Genomic DNA, 23,785 nt, shown 5'->3' with positions numbered 1-23,785 from the left:
AGCAAGTGAATTCACAAAAACAATGAGTTTTAATGTTATCTTTATGGTAGTTGTATCTATCAAAAAGGAGTAATTGTGTCTATTGTTATTCTAATGGACAATTGTTTAAGCCATGGCTTAATTATGAAGTTTTATGACCTTCATGTTGATAATGCATGTTGCAAGGTTTATCTATCCTTTCAATTCTACTGTAATTGGTGACTAATTAAGAATGTGAATATGCTACTAGGTTTGATCCTCCAACGAGTTACCGATTAAACATGGTAAAAGAGAAAATTAAGCATGTGAATAGGAATATTATAGACTAATTCATTTACTATGAATAGATATGTTCATCATGAAGGATGATTGCCAAACAATAAAAGTAAAAAAAAATGTTAACATTGTAAGTGCTAATATCAACCTTTATAATAGTTATAATTGGTAAAATGGAATTGTACTTGTGATTTGGTTGGACTAGAAGAAAGTTCATAATAATGTAGGAAGAAAATGTTTGTTTGTAAATCAATTAAATCATTATTATTTTTTTGTCATTAGACCTAAATAATAGATATTTCTCCTTAATCTAATTGTATTTAACAAGGATTTTGATATTACAACTTCAAATCTACCTAATTATTTTCCTAAAAACCTTTATGTTTCAAGGTTTTGAGAAATTTCATTTTCTCAATTTGACCTTAAAATCACGATAAATTTGCTAAGGAATACCTATGAACCAATTGTAAATCTTGTGAACATTTTATAATTTCAAAATAAATAATTCATTATTATGTAAATTCATATAATTTTTGTTATTTGTTTTAAGAATTTGTTTATCATTTTTATATTTATTCCAATTTAAATTGATACATATTAGATCAAAAAAATCGTGTGCATTTAAAAGTCATGTACTTTTAATCAATCATGTTCTCATACAGAAATGAGATGATATACACTCCTCGTTAAAGCCAAACGAATATTGTTGTACTTCTTGTAATTCAAATATACTAAATCTATGGATGGTATGCAACACTCCAATAATATATTAAATCAGTAAATTACTACCACTCCAACATATTAGATCCCACTCAAATACATAGCTAGCTCTTTCAATCCATTCTAACACAAGAACAACAAATATGTTTCCATCGGGTTAAATCCCAGACGTACTTTAAAAGCCAGAGTGTATACATTTCTATTGAAAATAATCCACACTAATATTGTTGCACTTGTTCTAGTTCAACTATATTGAATCCATATATTTTATTCAACACTAATAATATATTAAATCCATAGATTGCATCAGCCATTCTAACATTGTTTTGGGTATTTTGAATATATTAGATCCCTATACTACATATCAAGTACATAGTCCTTTTTTCAATCCATTTAAAAAAAAAATAACATATATGTTTCCATTGGATTAATTCCAATGTTACAAAAGTTAGTTTGTACCCCTTCTTGAAAGAATGTTGGTATGCGTTCATAGTACTTATAAAATATAATAATCCCCACCATGTGGGATTAACTAATTCACTAACTTTGAAACATTTATTTTTATCATCTTGGACCAAAAGAGCTTATTGAAATGGTGTTTAATGACATTGGATTGTGAGAGGAAGAGTGAACGTTTGGTAATGTACCACCATCTATTAGTGATATAGGTGAAACACTTGTGTTAGTATTTGAATTTGAATGGTTCAATGTAACACTAGTATTAATGTTTGATGGTAAATGGGTGACATCTATATAAGGGGGTTGAGTAGGTTCTAGAAGATTTTGGTCTTTACTAATGAGGAATGTGACAACTTCAGACATGGAAGGACGAAGTATCGCAGATGTTTGTGTGCAAAGAAGAGCTATGTGAACAACTTGTAGTATCTCCCCTTGGCAGTTTTCTTTGATGTTGGGATCAATTATGCTTGCAATAGTGCCTGATAGATGATAGTTCCAAACCTGCACCATACATACATTATAAATTTGAATATTATTAGAATTTTATTTGAAGAAGCAATGAAAATTGTCTATATGATGATTCCATTACCATTGTTAAGAGAGATGGTATGTCATTTCTGTGCATAGGAGTTTTATTCCTTCTGCCACTAATAATCTCAAGGACTAGCACCCCAAAAGCATAAACATCAACCTTTTCTGTCAAATGGCCATGAACTAGATATTCTGGAGCCATGTAACCTCTGTGAAAACAAAAATAAGAAATCAGACACATTTTCTATTAAAAAAAAAATAATAACTATCAAATTCATTCTCACCGAGTTCCAATGATTCTTGTGCTAAGATGACTTTGATCTTCTGAGAAGTATTTAATCAACCCAAAATCTGCAATTTTTGGCTTGAAAAGGTGGTCTAGTAGAATATTGCTAGCTTTTATATCTCGATGGATGATGCGTATATCTGATTCTTGGTGGAGATAAGCTAGCCCACTTGCAGTGCCTAGTATAATGTCAAACCTCCTTTTCCAATCCAGTACATTTTTCAGGGTCTCATCTGTTGTAAAGTACAATTCTATATCAAATAACTTAAACATAACTTGAAAAGATAATATTTCTCAACATTTGAAGATTTATCATAAGGAAAATCAATTTATTGAGACAAGAACTATTACCAAATAGAAATCGATCAAGGCTTTTGTTGGGAAGGTATTCATACACCAAAAGTTTTTCTGGGCCATCCACACTACATCCAAGAAGTTTGACAAGGTTTTTGTGTTGAACACAACTTATCAAATTGACTTCATTGAAGAACTCGTTCACACTCTCTTCTCTATTGGAAAATAGTCTCTTCACAGCAATTTGTCTACCATCTAGAAGGCCCTGCAAACATGCCCATTCTATTTTGTTCAATAATGATGTAAATTTATCTATGTATTTTAAAAAATCAAAAGTTTAAAATGAAATTAGAAAATTGAAATCACCTTATACACTGAACCAAAGCCACCTTGACCAATTTTGTTTATGGGATCAAAATTTTTAGTGGCAGTCTGTAGAGTTTCAAATTTGTAATTTAGTTTTGATTTGGATATAGCTATTGAGAGTTCACTTGATGGTTTGTAGTGACCTGCAAAAAAACATGTCAAAGTTTTTAGAAATATAATATAACAACATTATCAATGACCATATGATATTTTACACATTTTATTGTCTGTAGTCTACACATTGTTCTTTGAAGCTTATTGTAGTTTTGATACTTGTGTTTTAATAAATGTGAAAAAACTGCAATGAAAACATACAATACTTTACAACATAATATCGATATAATTTTAATTAATTAAGGTTATAACATCCATTGGAATTGTGATTATTGGAAACTTTTGATATTAGTAGGATTATAACATCTATATTGTTCGTATTTATGCTAACATTATTTCAATAGAGTTACAACTTGGTGGGTGACTGAAACCTTGAAAATGGTTGTGCCTAGGTTCAAAAAATAACTCATTATACAAACTTCATAGCTTTCATAGAGATGGGAGAGCCAGGGTCATCCACTTTCAAGGCCATAATCATGAAGGAATGACTTATAAAGCCTCCCCCCTCACAATCGTAACAAAGGAAACTATAGGAAAAGACAAACAATATTTTCTTAGAAAAAACAACAAAGGCCCCATGCTATGAATCCATCTCCATGTGCATTAACAACTATATGATATGCATCAATGTTCATGCAGAGACGGGAAATTTTAGGATTTTTCAATAGAGAAAGACCTTACTCACCTCAAGGATAAGAAACAATTGAAACCCACATGAGTTGTATAGCTCAAGCTAGGCTCTAAATAATGCTTTTCCACTAAATTCACTAACATAAGATACCATTTTTGAGTATTTTAGAATGGCCCCTACTTCTCTAATTCAATAATCTTTTTTTCTGCTACTAGGTAGAACAATTCAATGTAGAACAAGAGGATTTCACTTAGTTACTCATATCAATATGCATGTATTTGGTACCATAAGAATTTTGTCGTTAAAAAACCATGACAGGAAAACGAAATAAGATTGAATTTTATGTAAAAACATTTAAGGCAACCAAAGCAACAAGATGCACCTCCTATATCAGCATCGATGTCTACATGAATGTCTTTAGTGCCCTTCCTAAATACATTCTCACCAACTATGAAAGCATGGTATGGATCCAAACCCTAGATAAGCACATATTATTTATCTACATAAATTACTACAAATAAATAAATAAATCATTGTTCTAAGAATACCCCACAAATGAGGCCAACATTAAATATAAAGATCTAGAGACAAAATGTGCAATGAAAACTAAAAATAATTGAAATCATAGCTTAACTCCACATGTCGATAAACTACAAAGAAAAAATAATGTTGATGCATTGCAATTAGAATCAATCCTTCCTTATAATGAGGGAAACCTAAAAGAGGAGGAGCCAACAACCATCACATAATAGAAGGAAAGAATTCCTATAGAGAAAAAGCAAATAAAACCCATCTTATCACCAATAAAGGACCTAGACATCAAAAGAAGAAAAACCAAAAGAGGTAGATCATGTAGTTCCAAGGAAAATAGAAATTAGGGGAGAAATATCATGGAGGAATCAGTCTCATCAAGTGTGGCTAAAGAGGTCTCTCATGACTCATATATAAATGGACAATATGATAACACTCTTGTGTAACAACCCCGGGTTGATTTTATATATAAATAAAATAAGACCAAGGTCATGTCACACATATTCCAAGTTGAATGGAGGGAAAAACGTTATAATGGGCATCACTTGTGGTTAATTAATGGCTATGGAAATTGGCGAAGGAAAAGAGGCAATAAATGGAAATATAATAAAAGAAATAAAGGAAAATAGGAGAAAAGGAAGATCAAGGGACACAAATATACATGCAAGGGAAATTAGATAGAAAATGAGGGAAAATGAAGAAAAGAGGAAAAAGGAAAGGAAGAGACTAGACATCAATGATAAAAAGACATCAAAGAAACAATTCATAGCTTTTGTTAGTTCTAGCTTAGATCACCTTCATAAATAGATCTCTAAGAGAGGAGAGAGGAGGCACTTGGACACAAGCAAGCAAAGGAGAGTAATGGATCACAAGTAAAAGGTTGGAAAAGAAGCTACAATAAGAGGACATTCCATGTAACAGGTTGCATGTGTGATTTCATTGTTGAGATTTGAATGCATGGTGCATTCATTTGGTTGTTTAGTTGTGTTGTTGTGATTGGTGTGGGATTTTCCTGGATTGACAGTGGTTTTCATCATTACCTTGTCATTTCCTAGTTAGCCATGGTGTTGTGGGTTCCTTGTTTTGGTTTAATCTTTGGATGGCCGATAGACTTTGGATCCTGGTGAGGTGGTCTCAGGAAATTCCCAAGGGTCAAGGGTGGAGATGGGATTTCTCTTGGAACTCTTAACGGATGGGAGGAGGTAGGAAAAATCCATTGAATATCGTGAAGAAATTTGGAGGCATCCAAGCTTGTTTGTTATTAGTAATTTCTGGACCGGTTTAGGTGAAATCATTGTGGTTGAGGGTTGAGGTGTTTTGGCCTCTGGAAGCCCTAGTTTGTTCAGTTTTGATTCATCCCATGAGATCCCACATTCATGCTTGGAATATGGCATGGGGGTGATTTGTTGAAAGAGAGATTTGGTTCATCCCAATCTATGGTCGGGTGGTACGTGAAGTCCTTGACTTGGTTGGTATCTATATATGTTAATCTGAGTTATTTCCTTATTGTGATCGATGAGCACATGTACTGGTTATTTTGTTGATTTTATCATTGATTTGTCATGAATTCATTCTAGTTATATGTTTGGTTATATGCATGGTTAAATGATGTGCTCTTGCCATGGATCTTGTTTATGATTTTTTAAAGTTAATGAATGGTTATATGGATGCATGGGATAACTAGTGTTGTTGCAACTAGTTTGAGAGGGAATTGAGCATTCTTGATTATTACTTGATGAAGTTAAGGAGACATGGAACATATATGAATTCATCACCCGTATTTATTATGTTTAGTATGTGTTTGACGAAATATTTCTCATGTGTTTAGCAAATTTTGCGTAAGATATCTCCTTGGTACTTAAAGTTCTAGGTTGTTCTAGGCAGTGGCTTGTAGGCTAGCCTAGAAAATATGGCACTGATTTCGCACCTACATGCATGGAACTAGGAAATTTCGACTGCAACCACATGGAGGGAGGCATGTACATGTGGTTGGGCTATGAGCTCAGTTTAAAAGAAGTTCCAACTCAGGACTTGAGCACTAGGGATTGTGATCTAACACCTAGGTTATCTGATGTCCCTAAGAGGTTTCAGTATGTTTTCGATTAGTAGACCCCACTTCCATAATTGGAACTTGGATGTTGGGTCATGTCATAGTAACTCTCAGCTCATGTTTAGCTGGAGAGCTTGTAAAAGCGAGTAAATGTGGGATGAGGTTGTTACATCTTACTCCAAGAACAATTTGAGTAGGAATATCTAAATTGCCTCCCCTAAGAGATATCCCACAATGATACAAGGAGGACATGTAGAAAAGGACCAGGGGAGGAGGAATTACTTTCAACCTAAACCACTTCAATGAATTGGGCATGAAATTAATCGCTCTTAAATTAGAAGAAAATAAAAGGAGTAAAGGGTAAACCAAGGGGGAAGACCAATAAACCAAAATTACAAAAAACGGGTTCCCTATAGATCAACTCTAACCAAAACAAGGCTCTCTTAGATAAGTTCCAATCCACTCTCCATCTAGTGAATCATGAAAATATTTTGGAATAAAATAGGCCTCAATGGTAAATGGTAAAGGAAAGAACTACCTCTTGAAAAAAAAAACCCTATTAGAGAAACGAGATATCATGCTTCTATAAGAGACCAAACATAACTATGAATCCATGCTAATATAATAAATATAAAATGTAGTGTTATAATGAACTCATCTCCTTGTAAACAACTCTAGTGGCAAGGTGGATGGTAAGGTCATGGTATGGAATGCAACTTGAATCATCATGAGAAGCCTAGTAGTGGTAGTGAATTTCATCTAATGACTTTCCAAGAATTAGGATCTAGGGATAAAAGGATAATCACCAACATCTATGGACCCCGAACAACCCATGTAAACAAAATCCTCCTCTATTTCCAAAAATAATTGGAAGAAATAAAAAGGGAACAAGAACAAATTATTTGTGGAAGATTCAACCATAACATCCCTAAGAGAAAAAATAGGAGGAAATATGAATCGAGAGAAGAAAATCAATGTTTTGAAAAAATAATTGACTCTCCAAGGTTCAAGGCATGCCCATGGGTTTTACATTTGCAACAACAAACGATGGTGGTACAGAAATTACCTGCATATGAACTCTAAAACACAGAAAATAAACAATGTGAGAGCATAACACATAAAACACACATACACAGAGATTTTCCCCTGGATCCCAAAACCGAGACTACCAGCTTGATTTTTCATTATATTCCTTTCAACGTTACAATACTTATTTACACATGCCGAAGCATCCAATACCATGGACCGAAAACCATCGCGTCCAAAACCATGTGCGAAAAACCATGCACAAAACCATAGGTAGGTTCGCCCAACCTAATATAGGGTCCAAAAAAAAAAATCTCAGGTCGCTGCCCCGGACCCCGTATAAGCGGGCTACCCCCCCCCCCCCCCCACCAAACCCACCTTGTGACCCCCCCACTGCGCAATCGACATAATGAAGGGGGTACTCCGCCCCCCCTCTAACCCCCCAGTTAACTATGTAGGGTAGTCGTGGAAAAAATATAACACAATCCAACATTCTCTCACTTGTTGTTTTCTTTCCACAAAAGAGCTTAATCATTTATCCAGCCCTGAAACGCCCATCGTTTCTCTACACCAAGAGAACTTCTCAGAGCTCACAGATTTTTTCAATGCATCTGCAGTATTCTTCAAAGTGTCCACCTTTACCAGCAACACCTTTTTGTCTTCTATCATATCCCTCACAAAGTGATATTGAACATCAATGTGCTTTGCCTTTGAATGGTAAGAAAGATTCTTTGCCAAGAAAATTGCACTTTGGCTGTCACAGTCTATCCTTATAGCTCCCTGTACTAGCCCATACTTGAACACAATCTCTACAACCAAACTGCTTCCTTGCTTGCATGAGTGGCTGCCATGTATTCTGCCTTTGTAGTTGATAGTGCCACTACAGATTGTTTCTTACTCATCCAACTGACTGCACCTCCAAATAGGTTAAACACATACCCACTTGTAGATCTTCTTTGATCCAAATCTCCAGCCCAGTCTGCATCAACAAAGCCACGAATATCCAACACTCTGTCCAATCCTGGTCTTCCTTGGTAGCACAAACCATAATCACTAGTACCACGTAAATACCTGAAAACCCGCTTCACTGCTATCTAGTACTCCCCTGGTTTTGACATACAACTGCTCAATACTCCCACTGCATGTGCAATGTCTAGTCCAGTATGAACCATTGCATACATCAGGCTACTGACTGCACTTGCTTATGGAACATGGAACATGTCCTCTTCCTCTTCTTTTGTCTTGGGACACTGTTCGGCAGATAACTTTACACCTACAGGAATAGGAACCTTCACCGGTTTACTATCCTGTATATTAAACCTCTGCAATATTGTCTCGACATGCTTCCTTTGGTTTAACCAGAGCTTCCTCTTTGCCTGATCTCTTTTAATTTCCATTCCCAAAATATAGTTTGCAGCACCAACATCTTTCATGTCGAATTTGGAGGACAATTGGGTCTTCAAATCCTGGATAATTTCTTTGTCATTTCCAACCAGCGATATCATCCACATACAAGACTAGATAAATAACACGGTCACCAATTATTTTAAAATACACACAGTGATCTGCTCTTCTTCTGGTGAAGCCAAGTCCCCGTATAAATGTATCAAATTTCTGATACCACATCCTTGGTGACTGTTTTAACCCATACAAAGACTTATTTAACTTGCATACGAGTTCTTTCTTACCCTTCACCACAAAACCTTCAGGTTGCTTCATGTAGATCTCCTCTTCCAGATCCCCGTGAAGAAATGTTGTCTTCACATCCATCTGTTATACTTCAAAATCAAAAGAAGCAACAATGGATAAAAGTAATCTAATAGAAGCTACCTTGGCAACAGGAGAAAAAATATCACCAAAATCAATTCCCGACACCTGGGAATAACCTTTTTCTACCAACCGAGCTTTGTATTTCTCCACCTTTATTTCTGCATTTTTATTCTTCTTGAACACCCATTTGCTGCCAATGGGTTTCCTTCTGGCAGGCAACTCCACCAGATCCCATGCCTCATTTTTGTGCAAAGATGCCATTTCATCAACCATTGCCTCTTTCCAGAGTTTTCCATCCTCTGAATCCACTGCTTCCTTCACAGTTCTGGGATCATCATCAGTAATAGATAAAGCAAAATTTGAACAGAAATTAGATGTACTATGCCTTTCTGGTTTCCTTCCTTCTCGAACTGATCTTCTCACACCCGGAATTTGTTGCTCTTCATATTCTAATTCCTCCTCTGTTGTAGAGTCTTATTCTTCCTCCTTAAGCTCAAACTCTATCTTCTCAGGTTCCTTTGGTTGGACTTCATGTTTAATAACATCTTTCACCTCTCTGAACACCACATCTCGGTTGTACACAACCTTCCTTGTTACTGGGTTCCAAAGCTTATAACCGTTTAAACCATCCTTATACCCAATAAAGATGCACTTTCCAGATTTACTATCCAACTTGGTTCTTTTCTCCTTTGGAACATGTACATATGCATCACATCCAAATACCCTCAAATGTGAAAGAGAGGGTTTCTTACCAGTCCATACCTCTTGTGGAGTCTTATCCTCCAACTCTGATGAAGGTGATCTGTTGACCAGGGAACATGTTGTCTCCACTACCTCTTCCCAAAATTCCTGTCCTAACCCGGCACCACTGAGCATGCTTCTTGCCCTTTCCATCAACACCTTGTTCATTCTTTCTACAACTCCATTTTTCTCAGGTGTGTATGGAGTAGTCTTATGCTGTGTTATACCACAGTTCTTATAGAATTCTTCAAATTCCTTGCTAAAAAACTCTCCACCGTTATCTGACCTCAACACCTTTATCTTCTTCTCTATCTGGTTTTCCACTAGAGCCTTGAATTCTTTAAACCTACTCCAACCTCTGCCATCGCTGTAACCTCTGCATCTGCTTTATCTTCTGCAGTCTCCTCATGGACTGCAATCCCCTTCACTGCTCATCGGCCTCATCGAAGTACCCCAAAAGCTAACAAATTGTCAGTTGCGTGGACAGTGCATGACTAGAGGGGTGAACTGCTTGAAATACCACCTTGTTAGAATCACAGGGCATGAGGTTACAATTTCTACAAATTCAACCCCGAAAATGGAACTGATAGATCTGTGGCTGGATCTACTGCATCTCGATCACGAAGGTCATAATCAACAGAATAAGCCACTGCTTCAAGTGCTGTTGGTGGTACTTATGCTGAACCAACAGAATAACTTGCTGAATTGACAGAAGTTGCGTAGGATGCTGCTGGTTTAATAAGTAGTGTTGTTGTTAGTGCTGGACCAATTTCATATATTTTCTTTTTAGTGAAATGTACCCTTTACAAATCGTTTCCCTATCATTTCCAAGTGTTGATATACACTCGATCCAAGAAGATTCAATCCAGTCGATCCCGATTTCAATGCACTAGATGCAGGTACTCCATGCCAAGAGGGGATCCACTCAATGTTGGTACTCGATGAAGGAAATGAAAAGTTTCAATGCCGGTACTAAATCGAGGACTCTTTTCTGGCAGTACTTGCCTTTTTCAGTGCATAAAGACTTCGGATTTCTTCTTAAGGAAATATATCCATTTATTCCTTGAGAAGTCATCTATAAATGATACATAGTACACAGACTTACCCAGTGATGGAACCTTCACAAGTCCAAACAAATCACTATGCACAAGCTCTAATATCTGTTTCGCCCTCTTACTGCCAGAGGGGAAACTCACTCGATTCTGCTTCCCATATACACAATTTTCACAGAAATCAAAATCCAGAGAGCTATTACTTATACCTTATACCATACTTTTACCATGAAGTATTCAAAGGCCCTTATCTCCAATATATCCAAGCCTTTGATGCCACAACATGGTCTTCTCTCCAAAGACCACAAGATTTTCTACTCCACTTTCTGGAACTATAGAACTGTTGCACCCATCAACAACAATGCTACCTTGTAGCTTGTACATAGTTACAATTCGAACTCCCCGCAACCCACCATCTTGCAGGTTTCCTTCTCGAACACTATTTTTACACCTGCATCATACAGTTTGCTTACATAAATCAGATTTCTGACCAATGCAGGAATATGTAGAACACCCTGAAGTTTTCTAACCCTTCCACCTTGCAACTTCAACTTTACTTTTCTGTGACCAACGATTCTAGCCTTCCTATCATCCCCTAAGAAGACATCACCACCATCGTATTTCTCATACTCGCAGAACCACTCTCTATGGGGAGCGAAGTGAAACGATGCACCTGAGTCAATCAACCATGCCTCATGAGCTACATGTGTACTTCAAAAATCCAAGTACACATCCCCACCTTCATTTGAAGTGGTTTTTGCCTCTGTAGAAGGACCATCATCAAATCCCTTTCCTTTGTCAGGAGCTTTAGATTTACAGTCCCTTTTGTAGTACCCTTCCTTTCTGTATTTCCAGCAAACTACCTTTACAGGTTTTCCTAGAGATTTAGATCTCCCTCTAGATTTAGATCTCCCACTCGATGACTTATTTTTGTTTCTGTTTTGGGACCATCCTTGTACAGACAAGGCATCACCATTCTAGATCTCCATATTTTTTCATCTCATCTCCTCCGTCAAGAATGATGAGACTATTTCATCAAACTGCAAGGCAGTTGCATTGCTACCTATTGCAATAACCAGACTATCCCACAAATCTGGTGGAGAACATAACAAACTGATGCACTTATTTTCATCTGAAAATTTATTATCAATAGATAATAACTGACTTACCACAGTATTAAATGCGTTCAGATGCTCTGTCACTGAGTCTCCATCTTTCATCCTCAGGTTATACAGCTTTTTCCGTAGGAACAGTTTATTCACCAGAGACTTAGATTGGTACAAAGTCCCTAACTTGTCCCACAAAGCCTTAGACATAGCTTCCTCTGATACATTCAACAATACTGAATCTAAAACACACAATCATATTGTGCTCTTTGCCTTCCAACCGAACTTCTTCCATTCTTCATCGGACACTCTCGTTGGTTTAGTACCTGGATCTACCGTGATCCACTGATCTTTATCCACTAATAGATCCTCCATCTTGAGTTTCCATAACTCAAAACTCTGACCATTAAATTTCTTGATCTCTATCTTTCCACTGCTCGCCATCTTCTTTCACCACCAAAATCGATCCCACAGATCTCCCACTAAACAGGGTCTACCACAGGCCCGAGTGAAACCCCTCAGAAACAAAGGCATCCCCTTGAAGCTAAAACAACTCTGATACCAAATGTAGGTTTTAACCCCGTACAGAAATTACCTGCATACAAATTCTAAAACACAGAAAATAAACAAAGTGGGAGCATAACACATATACACAAAGATTTTCCCCTAAATCCTAAAATCGAGACTATTAGCTTGATTTTTCATTATATTCCTTTCATTGTTACAATACATATTTATACATGCTGAAGCATTCAATACCATGGACCGAAAACCATCGCGTCCAAAACCATGGACCAAAAACCATCGCGTTCAAAACCATGTGCAAAAAACCATGCACACAACTATAGGTAGGTTAGCCCAACCTAATATATGGTCCAAAAAAAATTCCCTAGGCGCTGCCCCGGACCCCATAGAGGGGGGCTACCCGCCCCCCTCAAACCCCCTTGTGACCCCCTCGCTACGCAATCGGCACAACAAAGGGGGGCTCAGCCCCCCATCTAACCCCCCGGTTAACTACATAAGGTAGTCTTGGAAAGAATATAACACAACCCAACACAAAGAATAATGGAGGTGCTACCCATCAAAGGTTTATAACATTGACCAACTCATATCCTTAAAATGGGATAATTATAGAAACTCACAAACCACACCATTCGAAATTGAGCAATTCTAGCTCTCTCATCCAAACATCAAGGAAAAAATGGGGGAATGGTAGGAGGAAAACAACATACAAGGAACCAAAATGTATGAACTCCAACAAAACCTAAGCACATGAAATACAAATTTAAACAATGGAGGAAAGAGAAGAATTGAAACACCTTCCAAGACATATGGTAATTGGAGCAAAAAAATTGTTAATACAAAAAACAATAATGGGCATGGGAATGACTTAGAACTTCAAGAAACAAAAGAATAGCCCAAGGAAGGAATCATAATCTGCAAATAGCAAGAATAATGTCTACGGAAGAAAAAATCTAGATTCAAAGAGAGTGACAAGAATAGGATATTCTTTCACCAAATTTCCATAGAAATGAGAAATTACAACAAAATAACTACCTAAATAATATCCATGGAATAAAATTGCAATTCCATGATGAAATATCTAGGATCTCATGGACTACTTTGGCAACCTTCTCTTAAAATTGGAGAGGGAAAGATTTTAATAATGGAAGACATCATTAGGAAGATATCTAAGCTAGTCATTGATGAGAAAACACCATCCTAATGCAATGAATAACTTATGAGGAGGTCAAAAAGGTTGTAAATGACATGGCCTTAGGCATGGACCATGGACTATATGGGTTCACAACAAACTTATTTCATTTTAATAGGAGGTCATTGATATGAATTGGATCATTATATTGTTTTTCACCCATCTCGATGCTTTCAAAGTGGAAGAAGTGGAGGAATCATCTCACGAGACTATTTTTATCGGTGAGACCCAATTTTGTAAATTGGGGCCTAGAAAAATTTGAGAGCATTTTGAGGCATCAAATGACATTTTTTGGGGTTAAAACTTTGTCACTTTGGTATAACACCTTTTTCTCCTATTCTACACACAAATACCTTTCCAACAATGCAAGATCACCTCAATCAAACTCTGTATGCAAAATATATGCCACTCAAAAGTTGACCTTCCTATTTTCACCACTATAATTCGACAGGAGGCCACGTCAGCCCCCATAGCTCATCGAAAAGGGGCTATCCATGTGATTATGGTGAATAAAACTCTAGAAGAGTCCATATTGTAACTCTGATTAATATTTGACAGAGTTATACCTAACCACTAGTAGGCTATCATAATGTGTTATTAGCAAACCGCTAGGAGGAAAAGGGGTTCCATTCTTTTCGAGTGTATCTTGTTCCATAGAAAAGAAAAGTAGTCAAGAGGGATAGGGAGAGAGAATAAAAAGAGGATTTTTTCATTGTAGCCCATGGGCCATAGGCCATACTTGTTTGTACTCACATCCATTTTCTATTCAGAGAAAGAGAGCAGAGTGATCTCACCTTCTAGCTAGGTTTTCTCCTGAACGGGTTTCCCAAGATATATCTTGGTGGCAATCATGGTTTGTGATTTTTTATTTTGTTTTTCTCTATTTCCTACATAATTATAATTTACATGCAAACACAATAAAGAATAATTTATAGATCCAATAATATGAAGAGAAATAAATCCTCATTGTTTAGATTTCATATTTTTAAGTATAATTTATCAGAGTTGTTGTGATAAACTCTCTAGTGGAATGTCCACAATGCTTTACAAATCCTATTGGTATGAGAGTCAGGTTTCTTTGGCTATCTTGTGGATATTTGTGGGGAATCTAGATCGGCTAAGACAAAGGTTAGAAAACACTAGTCACAACCAACAAATCTATTAATAACCCTTGTGATCCTGTAGAGGAGAGGTTTCCGCGGTTGGAAGCACATGTTGAAAATATAATTTGTAATGTAAATCTCCTCATGTTTGCTTTGTAAAATGAGATCAAGTTATTCAGAAAAGATGGGGGATTTAACATATAGGAAAGATCAAAGGGTAGATCAAGAGACTGGGAAGAAAAAAATAACGAGCTGAAGAAAGGACCCAAAAGAGATCAACCCAGTTTCATAGTCGTGAACTATTCACATTCCTTGTTCAAAATGAAAGAAAAGGTTGATATCAAGCCATACCAAGGTGAGATCGATGCTATAAATCTAAATCATTGATTCCAACAATTACAAGTTTATTTCAGTGTTCATCATATAGAAGAGGAAGAAAATATTTCATTTGCACGACTAAAATTAGAGGGCCATGCCCTGACTAGGTGGGAAAGCCACACGAAGACCTTGAGGTTGGAGGGAGATCCTCTAGCGACCAAGTGGGGGGATTTTAAAACCCTCATTAAGTCACAATTTGTTGGGCGCGGGATCCCCCAAGGGAATTTTTGGGGCCTAAAGCCCAGATTTTGGTCAAAAGTTGTAACTCCGATGTAAAGACTCCACATTTTGTGGGCGCGGAGCGCGTAGCTTGTAAATGAGTCATAGGGTTGTCTGCCCTCAATTTTATTATTGTAATGTCAGCTGTAGAGATATACCCATGGTCCGTGGACCATGGGATTGTATAAATAGAGCGAGGCTCTAAGTAGTTAAGACATCACGATAAGGATGAAGAGTTGAGTCATATTTGAAGTGTAAAGTCTAGTTTTGGGTCATAGAGTAGGAGAAGGCTCTGCAGCTGAGTGCGCAAAGGCCTAGTAGTCTATAGCTCAGTGCGCGGGCCCCTGCAACTGAGTGCGAAGGGCGAGTCGTGTCTATAACCGTTGTAGCATTAATAAAGAGAAGTTTCATATCAATTATGTGTATTTATTTCATGTTTACTGCATTGAATATATTGGGTATAAATTGCACTTCCACTATTTATATGTTGTGCGAATATACATGATTATGTTGATTAAGTGAATGTGAGATAGAATATCTGTTTAGGCCTCTGCAGCTGAGTGCGCAGAGGCCTAGTAGTCTACAGCTGAGTGCGAGGACCCCTGCAGCTGAGTGCGAAGGGCAAGTCGTGTTTATAACCATTGGAGCATTAATAAAGAGAAATTTCATATCAATTCTGTGTATTTATTTCTTGTTTACTGGATTGAATATATTGGGTATAAATTGCACTTCTATTGTTTATATGTTGTGCGAATATACATGACTGTGTTGATTAAGTGAATGTGAGATAGAATATCTATTTACGTGAAGTTAACTAACATCTTTAAGAAGATAAGTAAAATACGCGGTCTAGTTTGGGGAAAATAGCGCAGGTCGTTGCCATAGCAGCGCGAAAGCATCTCAGCCCCTGGTTAGGGCTGCGCGAAGGCGATTATAACAGATCGTGAAGGTATTGCAGGTCAGAACAGTGCGCGAAGGTAGGCACCATTGGACTAAATCGACACCTCAGACATCTCAAGGGTGCAGAAACTTGGTTCCAGCATCCCCCCATACTACTTCGGGTGAGACTTCAGTCCGCGCTCTGCGGGTTGATATCGAAAGGGCCAGTATTGTAGGAATTTGTTTGGCTAATTAACTCCAAACTTGGGTCAGGCCCCATCAAGCCAACACAATTTTACCCTACTGGGTATGTAGAGGACCAATGGATCTGGTGACACTACTTCATATAGAAGCAAGGGCAAAGTGTACAAGGGTACACCACTAAGCTTAGAAATATGGCCATAATTTTGGGTATCTCCCCAAAGAAACAGATGTAATCCTCAAGTATCTATGGGGATCTACATAGCCATTTGCAGAAGCAAGTGATATTTTTCAAGCCCAAATTGATGATTGAGTCTTGTGTATAGGCTCAATACCTGGAGAACATAGGATTTAAGAAAGGGAAATCCACTAGATCGAAGCAAAAGGAGCACCAAGATGCTTCTAAGGAGGAGAAGAAGAATTGAAAGGGGGGAATGATAAAAAGATGACATCCACAACACATAAGTGCAAAGACCCCAAAAAACACTACAATTACTGTAATTTTGACGGTCATACAGAGGAGAAGTGTTGGAAGTTGCATCTAGACCTTAACCTAAATAAATAAATAAATATATAAATATATATATATATATATATATATATATATATATAATAAGAAGAAGAATCGCATGGCCATTGATTCGAGCAACTTGAAAGCAGCTCGGATGTGGATGAGATGATCATCCATATATTAGTGCAAAAGGAGGTGAATTTCAATAGCCTTCAACACCAAGAAGAGAAATAAATGATCAAACTCTTCCACATAAAGATACAGGTTAAGAAAAGAAAGATTGATGTTATGTTTGACTTAGGATCGCAGGCGAATGTCATTGTTGCATAACTAGTCAAGAAATTGTGATTAGAAGTTCGTAATCATCCAAGCCCATATCTATTGGGATGGTAAATAATGATGCATATTTAAAGGTACAAAAATAGTGCAAAATTAGATTTTCTATCCGTGTTGATTTTATTAATGAAGTAGAATTAGATGTAGTTCCCTTTGATGTATATGGAGTGGTGTTTGGAAATCCCTACATGTATATGTAATATGAAATTTTCATGCGAAGAGCCAACCAATACTGACTCATCAAGGATGGAAAATCGTTCACCATCAACGCACACAAAGGAAAATAAAAAATTTCACTAGTAAGTGCCAACTAAGCCAAGAAATTGATCAGTTCTAGCAATAAGTATGCTTTACTATTTTTAAGAGAAAATCAATCTGTAGAAGAGTCAATAAGAGGCAATGCATCCCTAAAGGGGTATACTAAGAAACAAAAGCAATAATTCGAAGATTTTCTATAAGCATACATGGATGTCTTCTAGGAACCTAAAGGGTTACCACCCAAGAGGGGAGTGGAACATGAGATCCAACTATTGTCAGACTCCCCATTGCCAAACATTGGGTTGTACAGGAAGTATGGTATTTAAGAAAGTGATGTAAAGAAACAATTGCAGTAGTTATTGGAATAGGGTGCCTTTCCACTAAGTACATCACCATGTGGGTAGCCCCTCCTCATTGTACCAAAGAAGGTCAGGGCTTAGCAGATGTGTATTGATTATAGGGTATTGAATAAAATTACACTTAAGAACAGGTACCCCCTACCCAAGATAGATGATCTGTTGGATCAGTTACAAAAAGAGAAATACTTACCAAGATGGACTTAAATTCTAGATATCACTAGGATCGAGTCAGAGAAGAAGATACTTGGAAGACCACCTTCAAAACCAGACAAGGTTTGTATGATTGGTTAGTCATACTATTCGGAATATGTAATGCACCAACTACATTTATGAGGTTAATGAATGATATATTGCACCCTTTTATAGATTCATTTGTTATTTCCTATTTAGATGATATAATGGTATATAGTGCTACATGGGAGAAACACATCTCACATTTGACACAGGTGATGGAGAAATAAAAGGAGCACCCACTGTTGTGAAATGTCAAGAAGTGTGACTTTGCATTCTTTGGTGTATCTGAGATATGTGATAGGTGGAGGAGCGCTGAAAATAGATCCTGCCAAGATGGAGGCCACCATGAAATGGGCAATGCCTACTAATGTTTTTTAGGTTAGGAGTTTCATTGGAGTGGCACAGTACCTGAGGAAATTCATAGCCACATTTTCAATTGTAACAACACCACTCCACGCAAGAGTTTCCATTGGGGAAAGGGTCAACAAAAGGCCTTTGAGGAACTAAAGAAGAATATCAGTCAAGCACTAGTTCTGGCATTATTGAACTTGCAGGAGCCCTTCTAAGTGGAGACAAATGTGAGTGAGTATGTTATGGGAGTGGTCTTGATTGAGGGAGAAAGCCTTGTATGCTACCTTTCTGAAGTATTTCATGGGATAGTTCTTAACTACCTTACCTATGATAAGGAGTTGTATGCCCTAGTGCAAGCTATGAAGAAGTGCAAGCATTATCTACTGGGAAATGAGACATTAATCCACAATTCTCTAGCTATTACAATACTTGTAGGCCTAGAGTAAGCTACAACATACCATGCATTACAAGTGGATGAGGTTTCTACAACAATTTCATTTAGTGATCAAGTATATGAAGGGAAACATAAATAAGTTGGCTGGCATGCTTTCATCTCCACCCACATAGAAGATCATAACTTTGGGAACTCTTATGAATATGGAGCCATTCACCCATGATGCATATAGAGAACCATATTTAGGGGATGAGGACTTCAAGGAGGTTTTTTTGTAGTTGTAGAGTCAAACTCATGTGTACGATGGTGACAACACAATTGACTACCACCTCCAAGACAAGTTACTCTAAAGCTTGGACAAGTTATGTGCTCTTAAAGGTGAGTGATTGCAGCTAATTAGAGAGGCTTACACCTCCAAGGTTGCAATGCACTTTGGTGTGGAGAAGACATTGGGCAACTTGTAGAGGTATGTGTATTGACCCAAGATGCAAGGATAAGTAACTAGGTTCATAAGAGGATGCATGCTTCGTTTTACGAGTAAGCCAGATAACAGAAAATAGGGTATATATAATCCCTTACATATAACCACTCATCCATGGGAAATCATTTTAATGGACTTTGTGGGAGGTTTACCAACAACCAGGAAGGGACATGACTACCAATTCATGGTCATTGATAAGTTCAGCAAGATTTGTGTTTGGATGCCCTATAAAATACCATAAATGGGCAAGAAGCATCAAAATTGTGTCTTTGGACAAGTCTGGGTGCAATTTGGGATACCACGAAGAATCATTCCAAACAAGGACACAATATTTCTCAGTGCATTTTGGACTACATTGTAGGACAAGATGGACACAAAGTTGAAGAGATCTACAACATTTCATCCACAGACAAATGGGACGAGAGAAGTCGTCAACCAGACTTTGGTGCAACTTTTGAGGGGCTACAATTAGAATCATCTGAAGACCTGGGCATGGTTTATATGCAACACTCTTATAATAGGGCATACCACACTTCTATTGGTAAGTCCCCATTTGAAACTTGTTTTGGATATTTGCCACCTTGACCTTTAGATATTTCATATGGGTGGCAAGGAGGAGTAAGGGAGGATCTTACAAGGGATGTCTTGAGGGCTTAAAAACTTGTTGAGAAGATCAAGAAGATCCATATACAGTTACAGGAGACACTGCAAACGTCACAAGAAAAATATAGGACCAAGCATGATTAGTACAGAACAAAGAAGTTGTTTAAGGTGGGAGCTGTGGTTATAGTTGAAAAAGGAGAGGCTACAAGGTCCCAATAAGAAAATCAAGGCTCTGGGGTATGGTCCCTTTGAGATAGTGGAAAAGGTGGGAGATAACACTTATAGACTCAGTCTACCCCCATACATGCATATTTACTCAGTTGTGAATGTAGAGAATCTGAAAGTCTATGAGCCTTCCATGTTAGATCAGGAAGAGGAATAGGTCCTACCTTCTATAGAGGATTTGGCACCAAATGCTCAGGAAAAGTTGACAGAGGATACAGTTTTTCAAAAGAGGCCCAAAACTATGAGACAAGGACAACATGCCCTTTGGTAGATTGTGTTGAAGGACAAATTCCAAGTAAATCTAAATGGTACACCTGATAAAAGGTGGAGGAAAAATTTCCTCACCTCATTTAGTAGAAGTTGTTGGGGACCAAAAGACTCCCAAAATGGAGAGGTGTGATCCGGATTGGATCATTATATTGTTTAAATATAATTGATATCTTTTTCAATGAACTTTCGAGTGGAATATCCATACAAGTTTACAAATTAGTTATTGAAAAGGGAGTCTATGGGGTGGTAGAAGATTATAGATGAACAAGAGGAGTTATCAAGGAATCTAATGGCACCTACCCTCCCTCATCCCAAAGGAAGGTGAACTAGACTTAACATACAAATTCTTCCTCATCTCACTTTGTAATGTCATCTACAAAATTATTATTACCTCAACCAATCACACATTTTACTAAAGAATGGAGGATATATCAAATGTAAAAAAATCATAGATAATGTCATAGTATCCCATGAAGCATTCCACGCCCTTAATAGTAGCAAGAAGCTAGGTTTGTTTATTAAACTTGACATGTCAAAATCCTTTGATGGACTAAATTAGAATTTCTTATAAATTATTTTGACAACCTTTGTCATCCCTTGTATTTGTACCTGAAAGGTACTAAACCTAGTCTCTATTGTCCTCTTAGTCTCTGATATTGGGGTTCCTTTGACCCCTTTCATCCCCTATAAAGGTGTAAGGAAACATAACCCCCTATACTGTTTACTCTTTCTCCTCATGACAAAACACTAGGATTCTCTCTAAAATTAGCCATAATTGGTAATCTGATCAAAGCCCTCAAATTATTCAACAAAGGAGAATCCCTCTTGCATATTCAATTGATTGATGAAGACTTTTAAGGAAAGCAAAGCCCTCAATTGATTCATGGAAATATTATTGCTAGCTTTGGGTAGTCAAATTAACAATGTCGAATCTTAAATCATTTTTTTTGGCATTAGACTAGCTATCCAAGATAATATATACACAATTATAAGCTTCCAAAGGGGCATCCTTCCCATCTAAATACCATGGCATCACCCTTCCTCAAACCCTCTCTTAGACATTCGTATTGGAAAGACTTGCTTTGTAAGTTGAAATAGTGTCTTTACAGCTACAGTTTCTAGTGCCATACTCTAGTAGGTAGTTATCTTGATCAAATATATGCTCCCATCTTTGCCCCTATATCTCTTCTTTTCACTAACTGTCGAACAGAAATCCTCGAATCCTTTCATGTTATACAATTGAAATGAAGATGGTAAAGTTATTACAATCCAACCTTCCATGTGTCTCTAAGACCAATCAATCTTAGACATTTTTAGATCATTAGCCATTTTTTTGTAGCTAAGAAAAAACCAACCCGATGTGGAAAGAAAGAACAATCTACCTACCTAGATGTTGTGACCTATCATTAACCTATAAATTAATGACCTTGGCAGCGTTAAACATAATTTCGGAAGTAGAGATGGTAACATTAAAGTTCACGCACTTTTGTGCCCAAATCAAGGGTAGACGTCGATGAGTCTAGCCGTAGGGATGCATGGATGACGGAATTCTTTTCCACGAGCAACATTAAAGGGAGAATTTTGGTGTCGAGTGATGGGCAAAGGTAAGGTGTTTTCTTATGAAGTGGAACACGGGGTTCTCTCAAGCTCTCATTCAGTAGTTATAGAAAATCCAAATGATTTATGTATGCAAAGCTCAGCATCCTATCATCTCCTTTCTGAAATAGTTGTAATAATCTCATTTAGTTAGCTCATGAACCCATGGAAATGGATTTGTTTGGAGTTTTTTTTTCAATACCGAGGAAACCCAACTTAGTCGTACATAAAACCCTTTTTCAGGAATTTTTCAACATAATCATGTCATGTGACTTGAACCCGGGTGGGGAGGTTATCATTAAACCCTCCCAACCACCCTGGATATACATCAGAGTTACACATCTCAATGAAATGCGAGCAAGAGAAATTCACTCCAATAGAAAGTCCCCAAATCAAATTGTGCTGTGATTGCTCTAAATTCGAATTTTCCAAGAGGGTGCTCTCTCCATGTCCTATAAAAGAAATGTACAGTTCTTGGTGAAGCAATGATGGGCTTTAGGAGTTGGTCAAGCCTTCAGACGGAGGGAATGGGCATTTCACAAGCAACATCTATAGGTTGACAAACAATACCTATAGGTTTCATTAAATGTGTCGTTAAAAAAACTTAATGGATGTTGCGGCTAAATTTCCCTATTTCAATTTTGGTAGGCTGACAAAGAATACCTATAGGTTTCATTAAAAGTGTTGTTAAAAAAAAATTAAGTAATGGATGTTGCGCCTAATTTTCCCTATTTCAATTTTGGTTGGCCAACTCCTACAAAAAAATAAGTCAAACAAAGTTGCATTTAAAATTGATTAATGGGTTTGTTTTAGTGGAAGAGGTAGAGCCGAAGCAGGTTCAAGAGGAGATGATGCTCAAGTATTTGGGCATTCTCCAAATCATCGTGTTCAGGGAAACCATTTTGCTTTCTAGTTTATATGAATATGCCAAGGAAGACGCAGGACAAATCTATTCACATATATAGTGCCAAAATTTACTAATTTATGAACTAAAAGTGCTTGGGGTTGTATGTCTTTATGAATAAAAGAGGATTTTAGATCATTCACAACATTGCAACGATGGATTACAGGCATTGTTGACTGGATGAATCTTGAAACAGATCATCAAGGTTTTATGCAACCATTTGTGACCATACTTGAAATTTCCCACTGTGCAAACCTATCTTGAAAAACCCATTATTATTCGACAACTGCCAAGGAAACATGCCATATATTTCTGGATTTTGTTAGGGTCTGATGGTTTGATTCTCTCTGGAAATATATCTTAAATAACTTCATTGGACATGGGACACAGTTGGGTACAATCTATGGAGATGTTGTTAGATTCAAAGCATAGAACAAATATCAAGGATTTGAATTTGAACTTTGGTCCGACGTTGACGACTTCATGATCACAACATATTTCATATTCCAGTTCTTTGACATTTAACGAGGTTTAATGGAAGATCATTTACTCATCTTGAACATTGTTAAATTATTCCTTACTTGTTTGTAGGATTAAGCATTCATACAACCGAGGGCATTATAACTGAGCTGTCCATATCTCAAAGGAGGGACAACTAGACCATGTCATCTGTGTCTAGGGTAAAAGGTTTGGGTTGGGAGAGCGCTGTTAATGTAATTTTTCCAATAGTTAATAACATTGAGTTATAATGTATACAAGTGATAGTATTGGCCTGTCCAAGACAGTCATGATGATTGATGGAAGTGGTACCATCAATTACTCCCAAGGAAGCAAAGA

General features: G+C 37.1%; 1 protein-coding gene across 2 annotated transcripts in view; it reads right to left on the bottom strand.

The window, feature by feature from the left end:
- Nucleotides 1–1,289: 1,289 nt before the first annotated feature.
- LOC149206338 (cysteine-rich receptor-like protein kinase 2) overlaps nt 1,290–23,785 on the bottom strand; it is a 125,276-nt gene continuing 102,780 nt past the window's right edge. Inside the window, exons 3-7 of one of the 2 annotated variants that reach the window (XM_089393684.1) lie at nt 2,912–3,054; nt 2,603–2,810; nt 2,250–2,484; nt 2,126–2,174; nt 1,290–1,935 (exon numbers count right to left, since the gene is read on the bottom strand). In XM_089393684.1, coding sequence (XP_089249810.1) covers nt 1,540–1,935; nt 2,126–2,174; nt 2,250–2,484; nt 2,603–2,810; nt 2,912–3,054 — 1,031 coding nt within the window. In that variant the 3' untranslated portion in view covers nt 1,290–1,539. Of the gene's footprint in view, nt 1,936–2,023; nt 2,175–2,249; nt 2,485–2,602; nt 2,811–2,911; nt 3,055–23,785 lie in introns of both variants that reach the window. The other variant, XM_089393683.1, reaches the window with a different exon arrangement.

This window comes from Pinus tabuliformis, chromosome 1_2 (genome assembly GCF_031772625.1).
Source record: "Pinus tabuliformis cultivar Carrire ecotype Pingquan chromosome 1_2, CPIR1, whole genome shotgun sequence".
NCBI classification, from domain to species: domain Eukaryota; kingdom Viridiplantae; phylum Streptophyta; class Pinopsida; order Pinales; family Pinaceae; genus Pinus; species Pinus tabuliformis.
The sequence above is the reverse complement of the archived record's forward strand: the minus strand, read 5'-3'. Positions and strand labels throughout refer to the sequence as shown.